Here is a 20,188-nt window from a genome sequence, read left to right as displayed (position 1 = left end):
CCTGTGGGGCCTGATTTTCTTCAAAATGTATCCCAACAGACTGATGCAGAAGCCAATACAGGAATCCAGCTCTTTCCCACTAAACCAGACATCAAAGAGATTTAAAAACATGTAAAATAGTGCTGTTCTCGCTTTTCGGGAAAAAGTTATTTTTTATAAAATATTAACATAGATGTAATTTCAAAAATGAATCATAGTTTTCAACTTGTTTTAATTTCTAATACGGTTAACATTGAGGACCAGTGGTGTGCTGGTGTTTAATAACCTGCTCCCTGAGAAGGGCTGGGGGGAAGCCCTGGCTTGTAGCGTTTGCTGGTTTCAGTGGTGTAACTTACTCTCGTCCCAAACAAGTTTGAGCTGCTAATACCTCGCTGATGCAAAGTTGGGGAGAGGCCCTCACCTTCTGCTCTGGCCAGCCCGTGGCAAGCCGGCTTCAGCACGCCACTGATACAATCTACCTAAGTTTTTAGAATCCTCACTTATTTTGCAGAGTAGAAAGGTGGTCCAAGAATGAGTTTGAGAAGAGGTGTCCTAGGGACCATCAGCCTCATCTATGATAAGTCATCTCGGCAACATCAGAACTCCAGGGGAGTCAAGGTCTCAGTTACAAAAGTCCTTGAACTTCAAACTCCAATGCTCTTATTAGAAACATCCTAAAATCTCTTGTTATCTCGGCCAACCCCCTGGCAAAGACTAGACCCCTGTATTTTTCTATTTTAATCTCTTCTTGAAAATTTTTCGCTTTAAGGAACACTTTGGGGGAATTCCTTCAGGAAGTGCTCACAGTTGGTTCCAGCTTGGTCCCAATTTACTAGGGGATGGGTGTGTGAAATCAGTTAAAGGGAGATGTAATTCTGAGGGACTGAGCAGGTGTGTGTCCGGTGGTTCTGAGCCCAGTATCCTGACTCCACCGCCTCCACGCCGGGGGGTTGGTGGGGATGAAGAATGAGGACCCTTACAAGGAGGAGTTTATATAAACAAAATACTTTATTATTTGAGAAAGAAAAGGCCGAATTACAAAACTTCTATACTCAAGTCCTGTTCATTACCACGCCAAAGGTTTACCATGGATTTGATTTTCCATAACGATTGGGTTGCACCACATAAAACTGCCAACTTCGTAGATGAAACACACACACATTGGCAATTTCACGTGGTCAAACCCCATATAAAATAAGCCAATAGCTAAGATTTCTTCTTGGCAGCAAGATGTTCCCAGTCCCATGTCTGTTGATGTTATAAACAGATGTCTGAGAGATAAACAGGTCCTGCTTGAGAAAAACACCTTGTGCGTAGTGATACTGGAATACAGTCCTGTGTGGGTTCTGAGACTGTGTGGTGCCCCTTCCAGCTCTGCTCTGCCCCGCTCGCCCTACCACCCAAGCCCCTGGTCTCATCGCACGGATGATTCTTCTTTAGAGATGTCACCGATGGCCCTAGTACCTCCTCATGCTGCTAGTGAGGGCTGTCCAACCTTGAAACCGACTTGACTCGATCATTTACAAAAGGCAGGAGGCACAGGCTGAACCAGGGATTCCTTTGAAACAACTACTAAAGTCTCCATCACGATCAAGATGTTTTCTTCACAGGAACAACCCCAATCCCTTCTCTTTCCCATCTTGTTGGTCCTCTCTTTGCCTCTGGGCATTCTGCGCCCAAGAAAATAAAACTGTGGACGCTAAGCAGAGAGGAGCAGCTTGGTATCCAGAAAGCCCGAGACTCGACAGGTAAAGAAGATGGGGAAAATCAGGCTTTACTCACGTTCAAGAGGTTTAATAAAGCTTCCCCTCCCCCTGCACCTTCAGCTCTGTACGTCAACTGTACATGGAGCTGAGGTAAAAATAAAACTTTCTTTACAAATTACATTTTTTTCCAGTGAATTACTTTTGCAGTAAAAATAGCTGCTACATAAATCCCTCCTGATCTCTGAAAAGGAGTCGCATATTTCCAAAAATAGTATTCTTATTTTAATCAAACAGCATAATTTGGGGTACGGGAAGGAAATGGCTGGTCAAGGGGAGGTTCGTTGTTGGGGGAAAAACCGTTGAACTCAAAAATAAGTTTTGTATATAAACTGATTTAAAGGCATGCATAGAAATGGAAAACATATGCCATTTATCAAGAAAAATACTGCTTTATAGCTTTTACATTACAATTAAAGGAGAAGCAGAGAGGCCTGATGGGCCCCCAGATAATAACATTAAGTTTCTTATAAAAATTCCCAAATGTACAAAGTCCTTGCCATAGATAACCCAGACAGAACAAAACGAAAAAAAAACAGGAATTAACCCTCTTAGACCTCATTCCTGTAGGTATATTAAATGTAAATAATACACACTTTACAACTTCTCTTAGTCTGTCCTGGCAGATTAAATGTTTGCAAAATGCCACCTGTGCTCTTGACAACTGGAACACATTGCAAAATGCCGTCTGCATTCTCATTTCACATATAGTTATATAATTATTTTAAATTACAATATACAATTTCTGTTAAATAGGTCTGTTAGGGGATTTTGATAACAATGATAAGGTTACAGTCATATATACAAACTAACTTCTGAAATGGCATGACTGTTTCCTTGCACTCTCTTCCCCCTCTGAACCAGAGACCTCTTTGGCATTGGCGTTTCCCGGTTGCAAAAGGCAAAAGAAAATCCAAAAGTGTGTGTCCACAAGATGCTCGCTCCTTTGAGAAGACCCAACAGCCCGAACGATCCTGTCACGACACAGCCCTCCCAGAGCCAGGACGGCTGCCTGGTGCTTCTTCTGGGCCATTCTAATGTAACAGCATCTTAAGTTGCGTGTTCCTGGCAGCAGGAGTTAGAAGCGAGAAACTGTGCTGCTTTCGGCAGAGAACTGCGGTACCAGATGAAATAAGGCCGCTGCTTCTTGGAGACGTTCCCAGACGCGTTGATCCTGCCTCTCAGGGTCCTTGGATGCGTCCCCATGGCCCCAGTTCCGGCCCCGGGTGGCTTCAGTCCTCCGTGTCCAGCTGGACGCCCAGGATGGCGTGCAGCTCCTCGGGCGTGAAGCCCAGCAAGTTCTGGAGGTCGCACACGAAGCGGTACACGTAGCGCTTCCCCGACGTCTTGTGGATGATGTTCTTGTCGTAATAATAGCGTAAACCCCGGCTCAGCTTCTCGTAGTTCATCTTGGGCTTGTTTTTCCGCTTTCCCCACCGGCGGGCCACCTGTGGGACGGATGGAAAAGAGTTCCATTCAAGTTGGCAATTAAGAAAAAGTGCATCACTTTCCCAACAATGATTCGGATGCATGCTCACTTGACCACTACGTAAGGACCACAGAGGTGTCATCTGCTTCTGTGCACAGGCCAGGGCTCTGCATCCCCCCGGCTATTTCTCGGGGGATGGAGGGAGGCGCTGATGTGAGAGCGAGGTGACCCCACCCAAAGCTCCGTCTGCGAAGGCCTCTCACTCAGCAAAACCCCCAGGAGCCAAGGGTTCAGAATCAGGGAGGTCCTGAGACGAGGGAAATGCTGTGTCCCACCCACCTCCTAGGTTTGAATTCTGACCCCCATGTCCACAGCGGCTGAGGGGAATCAGGACCTCAGGACATTCTGCATCCCTCAGTGCTTCTGCTGCCCTAGGATACTGGGGAGGTGACAGAACGCACTCTACTGGTACCAGAGACCAAGGGCTCCCCCCTTACACTGTCCTCGAGGGGCTGGTATCGGACCTGTCCTCGGCTTTCTCCTCCAGATGGGGCTGGAGCAGCTCTGCCAACCTCATCCGAGGAGCGGGCTCAGTCCCTCCAAGGGAAAAGGCAAATTTCCTAAAACATCTTCAGATGATCAGGCGAGAGCCTCAGTAGACAACTTTCACCTTTTAACTAGATGACAGAGCAGGGTGGTGAAGCCTGCCTGGGGCTGTGTGCGTAAACAGGGGACACTATAAACTGTTCATCGGCGAAACAAGACTCCACATTTCCCGACAGTCAGGCATGCCTCCTGTGGAAGTGCTCTCGTCTGTATACTGGTGACCCCTTTCCTGCACCCAGAGAATTGGATTTGTGAACCCCATGGGATGGAATCAGGTTTGAGAGCCTGGAGAGCAAGTTCCCAGGTTCTGGACGTACCTCATCGGGGTCAGCAAGCTTAAACTCCCATCCGTCCCCCGTCCAGCTGATGAAAGACTGACAGGATTTGTCGGACAGCAATTCTAGAAGAAACTGCCACAACTGGATAGGTCCGCTTCCTGAGGGGAAAGGGGGTGGGTTATGTTTTTCTAGGTTTAAAATACAGCATGGCTTTAATCATTCTACTGAACCAAGGAATGTGAGACCTGGCTCTGGACTGAGTGCCAAGGTGAAGGCGTGACTCTGGGTGCTGGTGACAATCCTGGAGGGCTTCCTCCACGCCCCCTGCTCCTGACAAAGAGGCCGCTGGGCCCCTGATTGCTGGGTTTGGTCTTTTTGGAAAAAAAGAAAAAAAAAATTCTGGGCCACCAACTCTTGGCATCAAAATTTCTCACCCTAGGGCTTCCCTGGTGGCGCAGTGAGAGTCTGCCTGCCGATGCAGGGGACACGGGTTCGTGCTCTGGTCCGGGAAGATCCCACATGCCGCGGAGCGGCTGGGCCCGTGAGCCATGGCCGCTGAGCCTGTGCGTCTGGAGCCTGTGCTCCGCAACAGGAGAGGCCACAGCAGTGAGAGGCCCACGTACGGCAAAAAAAAAAAAAAAAAAAAAAAAATTCTTCACCCTATTTAATTGTTCCTTATGTAATAACTTTCAAGGTTTATTTCTAGAAACACCCAGTGGGACAGGGATGCAGGCAGTGGAAGGAGCCTTTCAACACAGGATGAGGCGTGTCATTCTCCGAATCCCATGTGTAGCTTTCTTGCCAGATGACAATCGGCAAATTGCTTAACCGAAGACTTGCTTTACTCAGTGGTCACTGGGGCATCTGGGGTTGTAGCCATGGCCTCACCGCCTCTATTTGACGAGGTATATGCTCTGCAAAGTACTCTTCATATACCTTTTCTCGATTAATACTTAGAACTGCCGCCACCTTGTGAAGTATCACCGTATCAATATTTTAAAGATGAAGGATAAGATGGGCTCAGCAGCTGGGTGCCTTGCCCTGGATCCCACGCTTGTCCAAGCGCCGTTTGACAAGGCTGTGTGACCTTTGTGACCACAGACAGCTATCTTCCTCTGAGCCCATTTCCCCACCTGTAAAATGGGTTAATACCACCCATGCTAGGCTGTCCTAGGGTCTACTGACCATATGCCTACCACACTGACCTGGCAGGCAATGAACGGTAACTAATATTAAAATGAAAACCACCAACACCATGTCTGTTTACTTTCTTATCAGGCCCTGATGCCCATGTATGAAAATTACAGCAGTTTCCACACTCTCTGAGTATTTTAACACTTTTTCACGGCTATTCGTTTTATGTGACGGAAAAAAAATGGGTGTCTACGTATTCTTATTATACCTATTGGATTTTTTTAAAGCAGGTATTTTTTTTTAAATCCCCAATGGCCCCATATGTTCAAAATATGAAGGAAAAAAAAAAGCACATTTAAGGACACATGAAGCAACGAAAAAAATTTTCTGATATTTTCGCTGAAGTACTGGAAATATCTGGTTCTAAAAACAGCTTTAATATTTGTCCCCGGCCTAGAATAGCTCTTACCCAAACCTTCAAAATAAGATGGATTTGAGAAGCAAGCAGAGGTAAACAGTCCCCGGGTTACTGGAGGCTGGCTCTGCTGCCCCTCCCCCAGCCAGTTTACATTCTCTGAAATTCCTGGCGTGGCTGAGTCAGGGCTTAAGCCTCCACAGGCCCGCGTCCCCTGCTGCTGCTCTTCTAGGCACTGGCCGGGCACATCCCAGGTGAGGGAGCAGCAAATTTGGCCTTTTCTGAATTCAGGGAGACAGCTGGCTTGGGTTCAGGATTACACGCCACGCATAAGACGTGGGGTGTCAACGCAATGTGGTCCAGCGAGAAACGCCCTTGATAAACAGGGCGGGTGCAGGGCTGGGCGGGTGCAGGGGAGGGGACGGGGACCCGGGGTGGCGCCCACCTGTGAAGCCGGCCAGCACGGCCGCAGGTATAACTGGTTTGCCTTGCTCCACCGGATCGCTCCTCTCCTGGATGTAGTCCTTGAAGGACATGGTCGGCTTGCTGAGGCCCAGGGACTGGCTGCAGTCGTCCTCGAAGCTCTCGAAGGACGGTACCCGCTGCACGTCCAGCAGGGACGACTGGCTGTTCCAGGACTGCAGCAGCGACTCCGAGCTCTCGAAGCTGTCGGCGCCTGTCTCGGCGGAGTCGTGGTCTCCGGGCTTCCCTGGCAGAGACAACAACGGACTCTGACCCTCCAGGACAACAGCACGTCTGGTGCTACCACCCACGGAGGCGGCATCATCGCCGTTGCCCCCTTTAAGTGTTCGCCCTGCTGGTTCAGAATCACCCAGACTTTTCACGATGCCCTGAAACAGAGCTGCTTATTCCTTATGAAGCATATGCTACACAATCGCATCTTCCATCAACGGCAGGATGCAGCTCCGAGCAGAGGGCTGCACAGCACGGAAAAGGGCAGCAACGTGGACGGACCTCAGGCACACACAATGCGAGCAAAAGACAAACACAGGAGAAAACACAACCCGCGTCAAGTTCAAGAACTGGCAAAACTATGGTGATAAAAGTCAGGACAATGGTGGGGTGGGGATGCTATTAACTGGGGGGGGGCGTGAGGGAGCCTTGTGGGGTGCTGGCGCCCTCTCCATGTCAATCTGGGTGGCTGTCACACAGGGGTGAATATGGAAAAATCCAACCTCAGCTTCACGTACAGTACATACGCATCCCCGTACAAAGAGATCTGTCACCTTCCTACACTGCCTCCCGCAATAGCCCACTGCGTGGACGACTCTGGCCACAGGAGCAAGGACTGTGTCATTCACCCGGCACCCCCAGTGCCTGGGACCTGAGATACGTTAGGAGTAAGCTCGCCGAGCACCACTGTTGGGACCGTGACCCGACGGACCAGTCCTTGACCTCCTTCACTGGCTGAACTCCGGATGTCTGAGCTCATGTCACCGTGGCTGCGGGATCGAACCAACAACCCTGCTGAGAAGGGCACTTGGAAGCCTGGATCTTACCAGAACTGCTGGAGAGCAGATTCAAGGTGGCGGCCGGGAAGTCCTGGCTGATGGAGCAGTAGTTGACGCTGACGGTGCTGAGTCGGGCCTTGGGAAACATCTGGAAGTCCTGCTCGGGACCGAGCGTGCTGGGCGCTGAGGATGCTGGACACAGGCCATCCAGGAGGCCGCCTTTGGGGTAGTTCTGCGTCTGCATTCCATACAGCGCTTGCTCCACGCCAAAACCTGCAACAGGACCACAGATGGCACAGCCGTCAGGTGACATCAACGTGATGACCAGAGACCCTCCACACCTCAAAACGGAGCGCGAGCAGGTCTGTCCGCTCCAGCCCTCCCTCCCCAAAACCCCAGTGGACTTGTGAGCTTGGGTGGGCAACTTTTCTACTGTGTCCTCCCCTTCTCTAAATGTTCGTCTTCTCAGTCAATGAGCCCTTTTCCAAAATGCCTGCAGCCCCTGGACCCCGGATGCAATGCCTCATGTGAGTATTTCTACATCTCTTGTTTTTCAAGTGCTTCCATGTGAGCCTTGGGACAACAGGGTCACTGGATCTTTCAGCTTCTGAGGAAACTAAGGCTCAGACAGATGAAGTGATTTGCCGTCCAGCCAGTGACCCATAAGGGAGTATCTCCAGTTGCCCTGCCCACTCTGGCTGGAGGACCACCAAAACCTACACTCGCCAGTGTCAACCACCGCGGGGGTGGTGGGGGGGACAGAATTCCATGACACCTATTTAAACCCCAAAGTTCAGAGCAAATTTAGTATTGCTGTCCACACACTTCCTGGGCCTGCCGCCTTTGTTTGTTACACTAATCTGACCACAGCAATTGGCTCACTCCATCCTGCCCCTTGAGTTATAAATTGCCAATTTGTAGCCCTGGCCAAAGCAAAGATAACGTAAGTCACTGATGCGACGTTAAATTTTCTAGTAGCCACACTGAAAAACTAAAAAGACACTGGCGAAATGAATTTGAATATTTTACTTGACCTAAGAGAGCCATTATCATTTCAATACGTAATCAGAATTTTAAAAATTATTAAGGAGATATTGACGTTCTCTGTTCAATACTAAGACTTTCGGATCGGGCGGGTGTGCGTTATATTCTCAGTACACATCTGTGTGGACTGGCCGCACTTCTGGATTTGTGAATGTGTGTGATCGCCGTATGGGACAGCGCAGGTTCTGCCTTCGAACCTTCCATGAATCTAACAGGAAGACTCAGAAGCTCTTAAGGGCAGAATTAATTGCACTGACCTAACGAATTGCTATTAATCCAATGAGGAACTGAGTTGAGGTGTGAAATTTCTTCATACTGATCTTCTGTCTTTTCTTGGTTTTCTGAAAAATAGACAGAGGAGACATAAGATTATAAATTGAGAGGTTTAAACTACAGAAGAACAAAAGTTCCTTTCTGAATTACTGTTCTATGGCTATTTCAGCATAACAAAATGCATTTTAGCACTTCCCACTTAATCTGACGGTGTTCCATGTCATCATGTCGTTTCAAAGCACTAGAGACAGAAATGTATTTTTCTAATAACTAGAATAAGTCTTCTAAACTCCTCAGTGCTGTTATTGGCAAAGCTGAATTTTCTAGTATACAAGAGAGATCTAGATGGTGTACTGTATTCATCTATGTAGTCGACAAAGGGTTAAAAATGCTTACAAAGTACCCCCCTGTACCAGGGGCTGGAATACAGCAGATTAGTAACATGGACACAGTTCCTGCCCTGGTGAAGCTTCTGACCCATCGCCTCAAACCCTGAGGTGTGTCCAGGGGTGGTGAGCGCTGTTACAGAAAGAGAGGTCAAAGCAGTGCTATGGGCATCCGAACAGGGACACACACGCTCAGGAACTTAAAGGGAAAAGGTTAGCATTCCCTGTACGTGCTTACGTCCTACAAACACACAACCACATGCACGCCCACCACAAATCCAGACCCACACAGACTCACACAGCGAGAAATGGCAAAACAGGTCTAACTTGCCAGCAAATAGATTCACCAGAAACTTGTCAGACCAGACGTGTCCAAGTTCAGGGAAAAGTTGAGGGTCTTTAAGTTTCCCTGGCCCTCAGAAGCCATAACTAAGAAGAGCTGGCAGGCGACCCCGAGAGCTTTTTAAGATTCTGAGTCTGTGACAGACGTTGAAACTCAGAGTTTAAAATCAATTAAATGAGGAATACTTCCCTAAACTCTTCTCACGGGCTTGTTTTCTTACATTTTCAACTTGAAGGATTCCCTCACTATACCGTTTCTCCTTTGTAAATCAATATATTTTTAACATTGGTCTCAATGCTCTTTTTAGGTCGAACTCAAGACTTTCTATATAAGAGCTCTTTTTACTCAAAGGCCAGGTCCTGTATAATATGTCAGTGTGTAAATATGTATCAATTACTTCTACATTGGTTTATAAACATAAAACAAAAAACTTCTCTGTTGGATTCCATTTGGTCTTAGGAAATGTTACTATAAAATTCCCAGTTTATCTGAACAAAGGCTCACTTTCGCCGAGGCTGACTTATTTCCTAAGGCTCTGTGAGGTGAGCTCCGAACACGGGCCTTCTTGCTGTCTCCTCACCTGAGCCACACGTATGCCTCCAACTCCAACTCATGACGTCTGGCGACACTGAACACCTTGGTGACTAGGGCTCCTGCCTTGTGGCCAATGCTCCCCACACACGTACTTAAGTGGAGCCAAAATCCATAAATCACCGTCACGTAGCTGACTCACGCCAATGGCATTTTCAGACAATCTGTCCTACATCACTGAAATGCCAACTGTAGAGGAGCCCCCCCATCACTCTTCCCTGCTATGCTCACCCCGCCTGGGGAGCCCAGGCGTTCACCGGTACCTTTGATCATCTGCTCCAGGTGTTCCCAGAGAATGTCACCCACAAAGTCAGGCGCCAGCTCCAGAAAGCGCTCCTTGCCAAGGTTACACAACACCTGGCCGGTCATGCCGAACCTCTGGAGGTTGACGTCCACCAGACTGAACTCGTTCGTGGCCCAGAGAAGCCACTGGCACACCTGTTGCTCAGTCCACAGCCAGGGATCTACCGGGGAGGGAAGAAAAGGACGCAGTAAGGCCAGAAGCACTCCTGATTTACCCGCAGAGCCCAGACGGGCACCAGAGTCCAAGGAAATGAACGAGACACCCAGGAAGATGTTGAGGCACTAAAAGCAGTGCTGGATGAAGTGTTCAGTTGGTTGGATTTTGAAATAAAAACTGGCTCAGCTTAATGACAGCTCCGTCCCTCTTTTCAATACGCCCTAAACACATGCTTGAAATTAAGTCATCTCAAGCTATGGCAGCCGGAAGGCTCTGTCTAGTACAGCGCAGGCGCAGAAAGCTCCAGGAAGGAGCGCTTACTCTTCGGGATGCCAAGGCGACGCTGCTCCTTTTTGAAGCCACTGAAGGTAGCTTTTAAGGCTTGACTCATCACAGCCTTGCTGCATGGGGTCAACAGAGGCAACTCACAGTTGGTCGAGTCTGGAAAAGAAACCCCACGGGGATGTTAGGAGTTCAAGCTGGCAGCAACACAGGGAGAATTGGGGGCGGGGGGGAGTCTTAGCTTCTAGGGAAGAACAATTCTGATCTCAAATCTTCCACATCGTTCCTTAGATGAGTGTAAATATTAACAAAAACTGTGTTTTTGACTGCAATGGAGAAAATATCATACATCTCATAACTACACTTATTTTAAAAAAATCTAAAATAAAACAAGTTTGATTTTTTGCCAAACTTCATAGAGCAGTGACGCCTAGATAACGGCTCTATTTAAGACTATTCTTAATTTTCGACAATGAAAGAAGTTGCAAGGTTTTTGGCCAAAAGCCTTAAGGGGTTGTAAATGGCTAATTTGGAAGCGACTTCCATTAAACTAAGCGGCAGCAAAGGAACATCAGATGTAACAGGAACACACAGCACTTAGCACCCGTGACGTCAATTTTTATTGAAACACAGCCTTCTCTGGATTCCCTCGGCAATTTCAAGAATGATAAATGACCGTCACATGATGGCACGCTTTCGCAAGCGTGTGTGTTTTAATTAATTTTCTGGGCTGTATTTTCTAGCACCTACTTCATATGACAAAGTAATTTCTGGAACGTTTCCAACTAATAACTCTATCACAGTAATCTCAGAGGCATTACTTGACGTGCTATTCCCTTAAAAAGAGTAAACAACGGGCTTCCCTGGTGGCGCAGTGGTTGAGAGTCCGCCTGCCGATGCAGGGGACGCGGGTTCGTGTCCCGGTCCGGGATGATCCCACATGCCGCGGAGCGGCTGGGCCCGTGAGCCATGGCCGCCGAGCCTGCGCGTCCGGAGCCTGTGCTCCGCAACGGGAGAGGCCACAACAGTGAGAGGCCCGCGTACCGCAAAAACAAAACAAAAAAAGAGTAAACAAGGACGTTAAGAACTACGGAAGCAAACGCAGAGGGGTAAAGATGAGCAGGAATAATTTGTTGCCCCAAAACTCGGGGTAGGGGAGGAAGATCCAGCTAAGGACCTGGATGAAAAGTTGGGGTGCATTTTAATGTCTACTGGTCTGCTTCGCAGAGGGGACTGGGAGATGGGGCCGGGGCTAGCTGCAGTGTTGAAATATCCTAAGGAGAAGCTGGGGAGGGGGGGAACCCCTGTGGTTTGCTCCCAGCAGGGCACCCACCCTCCCTGGGGTGTGTCTGGCAAGTGAGGACTTCAAGAGTCACCAAGCGCATAAAAAAGGAAAACTGTCTTCTCTCAGATCTGAGCCTCTACCGGACTTTTCATACAAAGATTCAAGATACCAACATTCGCCACTTACGAATTATAATGTAGGAACTGAACTACTTAGGGACATCACGCTCGATTTGTCAAGTCTGAGTAACAAATTACCATGAGCAATTGAATCCAAGCCTGTCGGCACTTCCTGGAGTGTTTGCTCTTCATTGAGGGAGGGGAAAGCAGCGAGCAGGGAGCCATCAAAGGTGTCAAAGGCAGGCTGGCGCTGCAAAAGCAGAGGGAAAGAAAACTGAAACGTGACATTTCAACTTACTTAATGACCTATTTTCAAAGTGGTCCACGGGCAGCCTCACTGATACACCCTGATTAAGCTGTCAGTCATAAAGCCACGCGTGGAATCAGCCAGTCTGAGTGGACTTCTGACAGGGTCCAAGTGACCAGAACGATGCTGCTTTATTCTGGATCACTTACAGGCCTACCTTGGAGATATTGCAGGTGTGGTTCCAGACCATCAAAATAAAGTGACTATTGCGGTAAAGCGAGTCACACAAATGTTTGGGTTTCCTGATACACATAGAAGTTACGTTTACATTATTAATTGTGCAATAGCGTTATGTCTAAAAACTATGCGTACCTTAATTAAAAACTACTTTATTGCTAAAAAATGCTAACCGTCATCTAAGCCTTCAGAGAGCTGTAATCATTCCACTGGTGGAGGGTTTGAAATATTTCGAGGATTACCAAAATGGGACACAGAGACACGAAGAGAGCAAATGCTGTTGGAAGAATGCTGCCGATAAACGTAGGATGCAGGGTTGGCACAAACCTTCAATTTGTAAAAAGCGCAGTAAAGCGAAGTACAGCACAACAAGGTTTGCCTGTCATCAACCGCAGAGCCAGAATGACTGGGAGCTTATTTTTAATGGCCTAACCAATTTAAATGAATAAATTAAGTAAACAAACCTAAAACCAAGAGAATCTTAGAACAGTGCCCGGAGGGACTCAGAGACCACTGCGATCCAAACACCTGGGCGGGCTTCCCTGTGGCGCAGTGGTTGAGAGTCCGCCTGCCGATGCAGGGGACATGGGTTCGTGCCTCGGTTCGGGAAGATCCCACGTGCCGCGGAGCGGCTGGGCCCATGAGCCATGGCCGCTGAGCCTGCTCGTCCGGAGCGCAACGGGAGAGGCCACAACAATGAGAGGCCCGCAAACCGCAAAAAACAAACAAACAAAAAGAAAAACAAACACCTGGGCCTTCTAAGCTACTTGGGAGAGATGCTTAGGCTGTGTGTATAAGAAAAACGACTTGGTTCACTGCAGTTAAAATGAAAGGCGAGTGATTAAATGAAAATGAAAAAATCAAACAACAAAATACATTACTTTTTCTGTTGAAGCATTTATTCTGAAATGCTTACCATGAAACACTGCAACTGAAACTACATGTCTTTCCTTATCTATTCCAACGGTTCAGAAAATAATAATACATATGAGAACATTCCTTAAGACTAAATTTTGTAAAAGTTTAGTGCATTGAAAAGGACACCCCTCCCCCATCATCTATTAAGGGGAAAGATTTCTAAAGGAAATAGGTTTAAAGTTAAACTATCTATAATTTAGGGGAAAGAGGGGGAGAAATACACAGAGAAAGATACGCCTGGAACTGTGAGGACTTCTAATAATCTCATCTAACATTTACAAATGGAATAGCCTTTAATGGTAAGACTCATTGGGACTTCCCTGGTGGTCCAGTGGTTAAGACTGCACTTCCACTGCAGGGGGCATGGGTTCGATCCCTAGTTGAGAACTAAGACCCCTCATGCTGCATGGCGCGGTCAAAAAAAGGAAAAATGACTCATTTATGAGTAACACATATAACAGATAAAGGCTTGATTCATCATTGCCTAACCTGAAGAAAAACGTGAAGGTTATATGTTTCCAACATAAGCTGGAAATCCCATGCCATGTGCACTGCAATGACCTATCTGTTGAGTCATCAATTAAAAAATGTGTAAGACATTTACAAATCAAACAGTTTGTGTGTTTTCTTTTTAGAAATGCAGAACAATGAATGACACATTACATAAGAAGTAGGAGCTCAACCCAGTGATGTCCCAATGACGTTGCAGTCCAGCTCCCCAAAACCCAAAGCAAAGATGTCCAATGGCCCAAAGCCCAAGGGGGAAAGACCAATCCTGAGAGTGTGAAATCCTCATCTGAGCTTACGAACTACCTTCTAGCAGCGCCAATTTTGGTGAAATAGCCAATAGATTTTTAAAATTCCCACTAGCGTTGCCCAGTGACTAAGAAATGCCTGCCCTTTCCTGACTGGACTCCTGACTGTTCTTTTTTTTCAAACCAGGAAGCCAAAAGACAAGACAAATTCCTGCTGCGTATTTCAACACATCAAATTTCAGCAGTGACAGTTTCTTCTCCAAGCCCAGAGATCGCACAGGCATTGTCAAACTCTTCTAGTTTATAGGAGAAGTCTTCTCTCTAGAGGGGTCGTTTCAAACTTAATACCGTAATTTCTTGGATGGTTTCTGCCATGCCAACACTGAAAACGTCTGACCAAAATGAACAGAGAAAAGAAAACCTCGCTGACTTGACGTCTGATAAGTTTCATGACACTCTAGAAAGGTCTGTGCCAATTTTTGCCTCTTGGGGTTCTATCAGACAGATAACCTCACGCTGATCCACTGAGAAAAATGTAACATGCCAGAGACACATCATCATACAAAACACCAAGCTAGGAGAAGGCTAATTTAAAATCGCTGTTTCTGAGACATGTTTACTACTCAGCACTAAAAAAACCCCAATCAAATCTCCCTGTCACATTTGTAGAAGGCAAATGGGAAATTATCAGTTTATGCTGCTAAAGAATGTTCCCCAAAGGGACTGAGACAGAAACTACACAGAATGTTTATGACGCAGCCGAGAAGGCTCTTTCATCTTGAATCTGTTCTTTGGTTTACATAAACAGGCGCAGTTGTGCCTGGAAGGACACAATGGAAGCAGACTGCCTGCATCCCGGTGGGCACTGACCCTTCTGACGGGAGCTGCAGCAGCAGTTGGGCCCGCCTGCCTCTTCTAAGCTCTTTCATTGCAGTTCTTAAACAACTTTTCTGTCACCCAAGAAAACTCCTGGGGGGACAGAACAGATAGCTCCTCCAGCTCTGTTCTCTGGAGAATTCATAGGATTTTTCACCTGGTAGGAGCCTCCGAAAGCAACTACAAAGGCCTCACCATCTACAAATTAAATGGTTTCATATCTTGGAGGACAAGTTGAACAAGCACCAGGACACCCATTTTGCAGACTAGAAAACGGAGGCCCAGAGAGATTAAGCAAACAGTCCAGAGTCACACGGCCAGTTAATTAAAAAGCTAGGGCTAGAACCGGTCTTCTGGGACCCAACCCACTGTTTTTTCTCCTAGAGATTGAGTTTTCCAATTTTTTTTTTAAGTTTTAATTAATACTTGTTCACTCACCTTGAGTGTCCCTCTGTAACTGCTGGACACAGGGGCCACCTGGTCCATGTTCTTGATTCCAAAATCATTCATCTTAAAAAAAAAAAAAAAGAAAAAGGAAAAGAAAGGAAGAAAGTCAAAGAGGCAACAAATCAAGTCCACGTCCACACCTAATTCTGGCTGAGTTGGCCCAAGTTCTCCAGCCCTAACAGGTCATTCAAAACTGAATGCCAGGAATTCTTCTCACAAATGGGATGCTACTTAAGTAATTAAATAATAATGCTGATTCGCTGCTGAATTCTATTTAGATTTGAGGCATACAGATAAAGTTGCCTTCTAGCTGGCTGGGTGAGCTGGGCTGGGGGCCTGGGTCCTTCCAGGACAGGAGTGGGAGGATGCTCAATTCCAAGGTTCACCTCGGGGTGTGGGCTGCCGGGCAGGGGAGGGCTATCTCCCTTATGCAAGGGGGACAGTCAGCTCAACCTGGGAGCTCCAGGGCAAGCGCAGGGATGACGTGCCACCGCAGCTCCCAGATCCAGGAAAGCCTGCCGGGAGACCTGCCTCGGAGGCCCCCTCCCCTCTCCAAGCTGTGAGGAAGCACAGGCCCAGGAAACAGATAAAAGGGAGAACCAGGGCTGCAGCTCAAACCCTCCTGCGTTGTCTAGATCCTCCTGCGTTTAATACACAAGCTCAAAACACGTCTGCTTTGCGTGTTGCTCAGCTGTGCATCTCTTCAAGAGGAAGTAATTCTGATCACAGATCTGCCTTACTTGCTTGGATGGTCTGGGCTTATCCTGGGCCTGCACTGACCAACGTGGCGGCCACCAGCCACGTAGGGCTCCTGAGCGCTTGGCACTGGGCTGGGGCGAACTCCGATGTGCTCAGCATGCAAAACACACTCTCAATTTCAAAGATTTCGTAGCGAAAAGTAAAGTATCTCAGTACTAATTTTGTATGTACTGCATGTTTATGTAATATTTTGAATGTGCGAGGTTAATTGAAACACATTGAAATTAATTTCACCACATTTACCGTGGCTATTAGAAAACTGAGAGTTGCATGTGTGATGGGCATTTGGACAGTTCCATATGTGACCTGTGATTGCTGTAATCAACTGAAAACTTATTTGGGGCCCTAAAATGTAATTGTTTGGTGGGGTAAGTTAAACATTAATAAGTGAGAAAGGTACTTAGATAATCCTGCCTTAGTGTTAGATTAAAAAAACAGAGCAACTAAAGCTGATTTTCAAATAACCTGGGAATCCCCTACGACGGTAACCCACCCTCCCCGCTTCACGGCCTTGAACTGGGGGTCTAGAAGGAAGCTTCACGGGGTACCTCTAACTGCCTGCCCCGCGGTCTCCACTGAGGGCTCCTACCTGTTACAACCAAGAACCCTGAGTAATTAAAACATTGTGCAATGGATAGACTCACTGGCGGAGGCAAACAGCTTATTTTCCTGTAACTACTTAATTCGAGTTTGTACTTTCTTGTTTCCTCTTTATAGTCAACGTTATGGCTAAACAGACCGCCCAACAACTCAGCATACAGACACACACCCCCTTGGCTAGAAAAGGCACTATGAGAGTAGAGTCCCAGCCACCAGGGAGGCCAGAGGCACTGGACAGGCCTGTAAAAACCCTCAGACTGCGGGTAATTATCTTGGGGGCCAGCGGAGGCGCGAAAGCTTTGACAGTAAATCATAGTTGGGGGTGGAGGGGTGGGAGCAGGGGTTCAGAGGGGCGGAGTTGTCCTGGATCAAAAGTGACCGCGTTTGCTCAGAATCTCCACTTGGTGGATCCTGTCATCCACCTGCACTCAAGAATCAATACTCACTACTGATGATCGCTGCCCTGGTAGATTCCACCTTGCTAAGGGCGAAGCCTGAGCTGGGGCACCACACCTTCCCACCTCACTCAACTGTCTTGACATCCCCGAGCGGCAGATGTTATACCATCTTACAGCGAGGCAACAGAGACCTCGGGATCTTGCCCAGGGATCACACAGCTACTGCGGGGGCATCTAAGGGGCACAGGGCAGACCAAAGCCCCGGGGAGTATGGCCCTACCTCCTGAGCTCCTCCAGGAGCCAGGATCACGATGAGGCGTGCGCCCTCCTCCCAGCACATCAATAAAGAGCAGCGATGGCACACAGATATCTTTAGCCTAGGCCCCTGCTCGAGACGCTTGATGATGTGAAATGCTCCTTAATGTAGAACTTTATGCCACTGACCCGGATGAACTAAGTCCCGTCACCGGCTGATTACACCAGCAAGCCTCAAACAGGAGACCAAAATGAAAGCACACCTTGGGTGTTGTCAGCTACCCATCGTCTTTGCCTGGTTTGCGGACTTTATTCCACATTCTTCAGCTTCACAGAGACGGACAGAGAATAGAAGTGGAAGGCAATGGAGAAGCCTCGCCTGATTTTTGTGTACAAATACCAGGAGGAAAGGCCGTCTACCACTCCCACATAAAGAGCTGTAATGACTAGCTATGGAATAGAATTCTTCTGTTGTCCGGATTTTAATTTGTTTTGTAGAAACCATGTAGAATCAAAATGCTCTACCGATGGTTTCTGACAAACACATAACTAATCAAATTTAAGTTCCCTTATTTTACTCAACACAGCTTGTGAAGGTGGCAGACAGGCCAAGTTTCTCCACCTAAGTCAATTTCACATTTAGATCTTTTTGGTGTTGCCCTATTGATCGATGCTTTTGAACAACAGAAAAAAGGGAAAATGGCAGAAATGGAAGGGCTGAGAATGGTTAAATTTTAAAACAAGCAGAACTTGCCGGACAACAGTACCCTTATGGAAACAAGTGATCGCTTATGTGAGATTAGAGCACAGGTTTCTATTTAGGTAAATTTAAAAAAAAAGCAAGAATAAAGAAAAACAAGCCTGAAACGCACTTTTGAAGATTAGTTTGCTTTTTCCTTTGAAAGTTATCAATCTAGAGAGAGGAATGACTAATCCCAGAAATGAGTGTTTGATTATTTCCCTGCAGGACTCAGAGAGCTAGCATTTACTGTACTGTGATATCATTCAGAATTTTAATAAATCTTAACTTAGAGACTTATCTCTCTGATTGGTGGTGATGTGGGCAAGCAGACAGTGCACAGCCGCTTCCACTGCACGGAACAAACATAATCTCTTACGGGTAAATTAAAATAAATTACCCCTATCTCCAAAGAGAACTGCTCACTTCTTTACTTTCTAAATCAGCAGTAGCAGGTCAACTACTATTTTCGGATACCCTAACACTGAATACAGGCCAATATAAAAGTCTCATGTGCTTAAAAAAAAAAAAAAAAGCCATACACGCTCAAACGCTGTTACCCCTTCATCCAAAATGCTCTAAGAACGGGAAAATAAAGTCAGCCTTGTGCACCCGCATCTCCATTTCCGACAGGCTCCCCATGTTCGCCTCGCAGGACCGAGGGGCCCGGACCCAGAGGTCCTGGGGCGCCCGCGGGGGTCCTACTGGAGCCGCAGGACCCTCCAGCCGGCCCCCTCGCCCGCTGCCACGGCCGGGCCCCGGACCTGGCCGCGGAGGTGACCGGGGGATTGGGATCGGCGCGTTTTCGGGAAGCCGCAGCCTCCCAGGTGTTTCAGGCGCCGGGCACCCCAGATCTTCCCGGGCCCGGCGTCCTCCCCGCAAACCCGGGCGCGCCTCTCCAGCGTCCCCCACCCCTTCGCGAAATCAGGTCCGCCGGGCGCCCACTGGCAGGAGCCCCCCTACCACGCCCGCGTTTCCTTTTAAAACAAAAGCAAGTGAAACAAGCGGCGCGCCCCGCCCGCCCCTGCCACCTCGGCGACCCCGGGGCCGCGGCCCAAGTTCGCAGCCTGCTCCGCCCGTCACCGCAGGGCCCACTCCGAGCTCTGCCCGCCGCCCCGAAAGCCACTCGGCCCCAGGAACACGAGCCCCTAGCGGACCGGATCCCAGACGCTCGACCCCCGAATACTACGGATAGCCGCCACCCAGCCTGGGTCCCGGCTGCGCCCCGGGATCCGGACCTCGGCGCCACCCACGTCCCCCGCCCGGTTCCTGGGTTCCCCGGTAGAGGATCTGACGCCGGAGAACGCTCCCCGCCGGACCCCGGCCGCCCGCCCGGCCCGATCCCGCTCTTACCGCGCCTCTTCGGGCAGGGCCGCCGGCGGTTCGGGGCCCGGGCTCCTCCGTGCGCGCCGGCTAGGGCGCGGGCGCGGCCGCGGGCGCGCGGCGGGGGATGTCTGGGAGGCCGGGATGGGCGGCGGGCGGCAGGCTGCTGGCGGGCGGGCTCCGGGCGCTCGGGTCTGGGGCTACACCGCACTCCGCGCAGCCGCTGGAGGAAGTAACCGGCTGGTCCCCTCCGCCGCGCGCTCTTCAGGAGCGGGGGGAGAAGGGAGGACAAGAGGGAGGGGAGACGGCAGCGAGGAGGGGAGGAGGGGCTGAGGGGGAGGGGAAAGGAGGGAGGGGAGTGGAGGAGAGACTGCAGAGGGCGGGTGGAGGGGAGGGGAGGGGAGGGCAGCGGGGGGGGAGGGGGAGGAGAAGAGCAGGGGGCGGAGCCGGACCTTTCAGGCGGGACCTCGCTCGGCGCCTGATGTCACTCGGCTGTTCCTCGCCTGCTGTTCCAGGGCCGCTCTGGGCCGGGGACTCCGAGGCCTGGCGCCCCGTGCTCTGTGTGTCCCGGGAGCTGAGGAGGAGAGTCGTTCTTTGGTTTCTTCCCCGGGTCCGGAGGCTTTAACCCCAAACTTGCCCTGGCAGGACTGGAGTAGTACTGGTGCCACCGAGTGGCCGCAGGGCTTGGGGTCATAAGGGATTCATCCTGGCCCCATTCTTGGACCTCCTCGTGGACTTAGGATTGCTGATCATTTTTATTTCTGATCATTCTGTC

At 49.0% G+C, this 20,188-nt stretch overlaps 1 protein-coding gene across 1 annotated transcript; it reads right to left on the bottom strand.

The window, feature by feature from the left end:
* Nucleotides 1–974: 974 nt before the first annotated feature.
* On the bottom strand, nucleotides 975–19,661 carry ETS2 (ETS proto-oncogene 2, transcription factor). The gene is made up of 10 exons (XM_079922489.1): nucleotides 19,444–19,661; nucleotides 15,331–15,402; nucleotides 11,998–12,109; nucleotides 10,495–10,614; nucleotides 9,977–10,177; nucleotides 8,378–8,461; nucleotides 7,125–7,349; nucleotides 6,050–6,313; nucleotides 4,095–4,213; nucleotides 975–3,190 (listed from the first exon to the last, which is right to left on the bottom strand). The coding sequence occupies exons 2-10, from the start codon at nucleotides 15,400–15,402 to the stop codon at nucleotides 2,975–2,977; spliced, it is 1,413 nt and encodes a 470-aa protein (XP_079778615.1). The 5' UTR covers nucleotides 19,444–19,661; the 3' UTR covers nucleotides 975–2,974.
* Nucleotides 19,662–20,188: the final 527 nt, after the last annotated feature.

This window comes from Stenella coeruleoalba (assembly GCF_951394435.1).
Source record: "Stenella coeruleoalba genome assembly, chromosome: 5".
NCBI lineage: Eukaryota > Metazoa > Chordata > Mammalia > Artiodactyla > Delphinidae > Stenella > Stenella coeruleoalba.
This window is presented reverse-complemented; position numbering and strand designations above follow the sequence as displayed.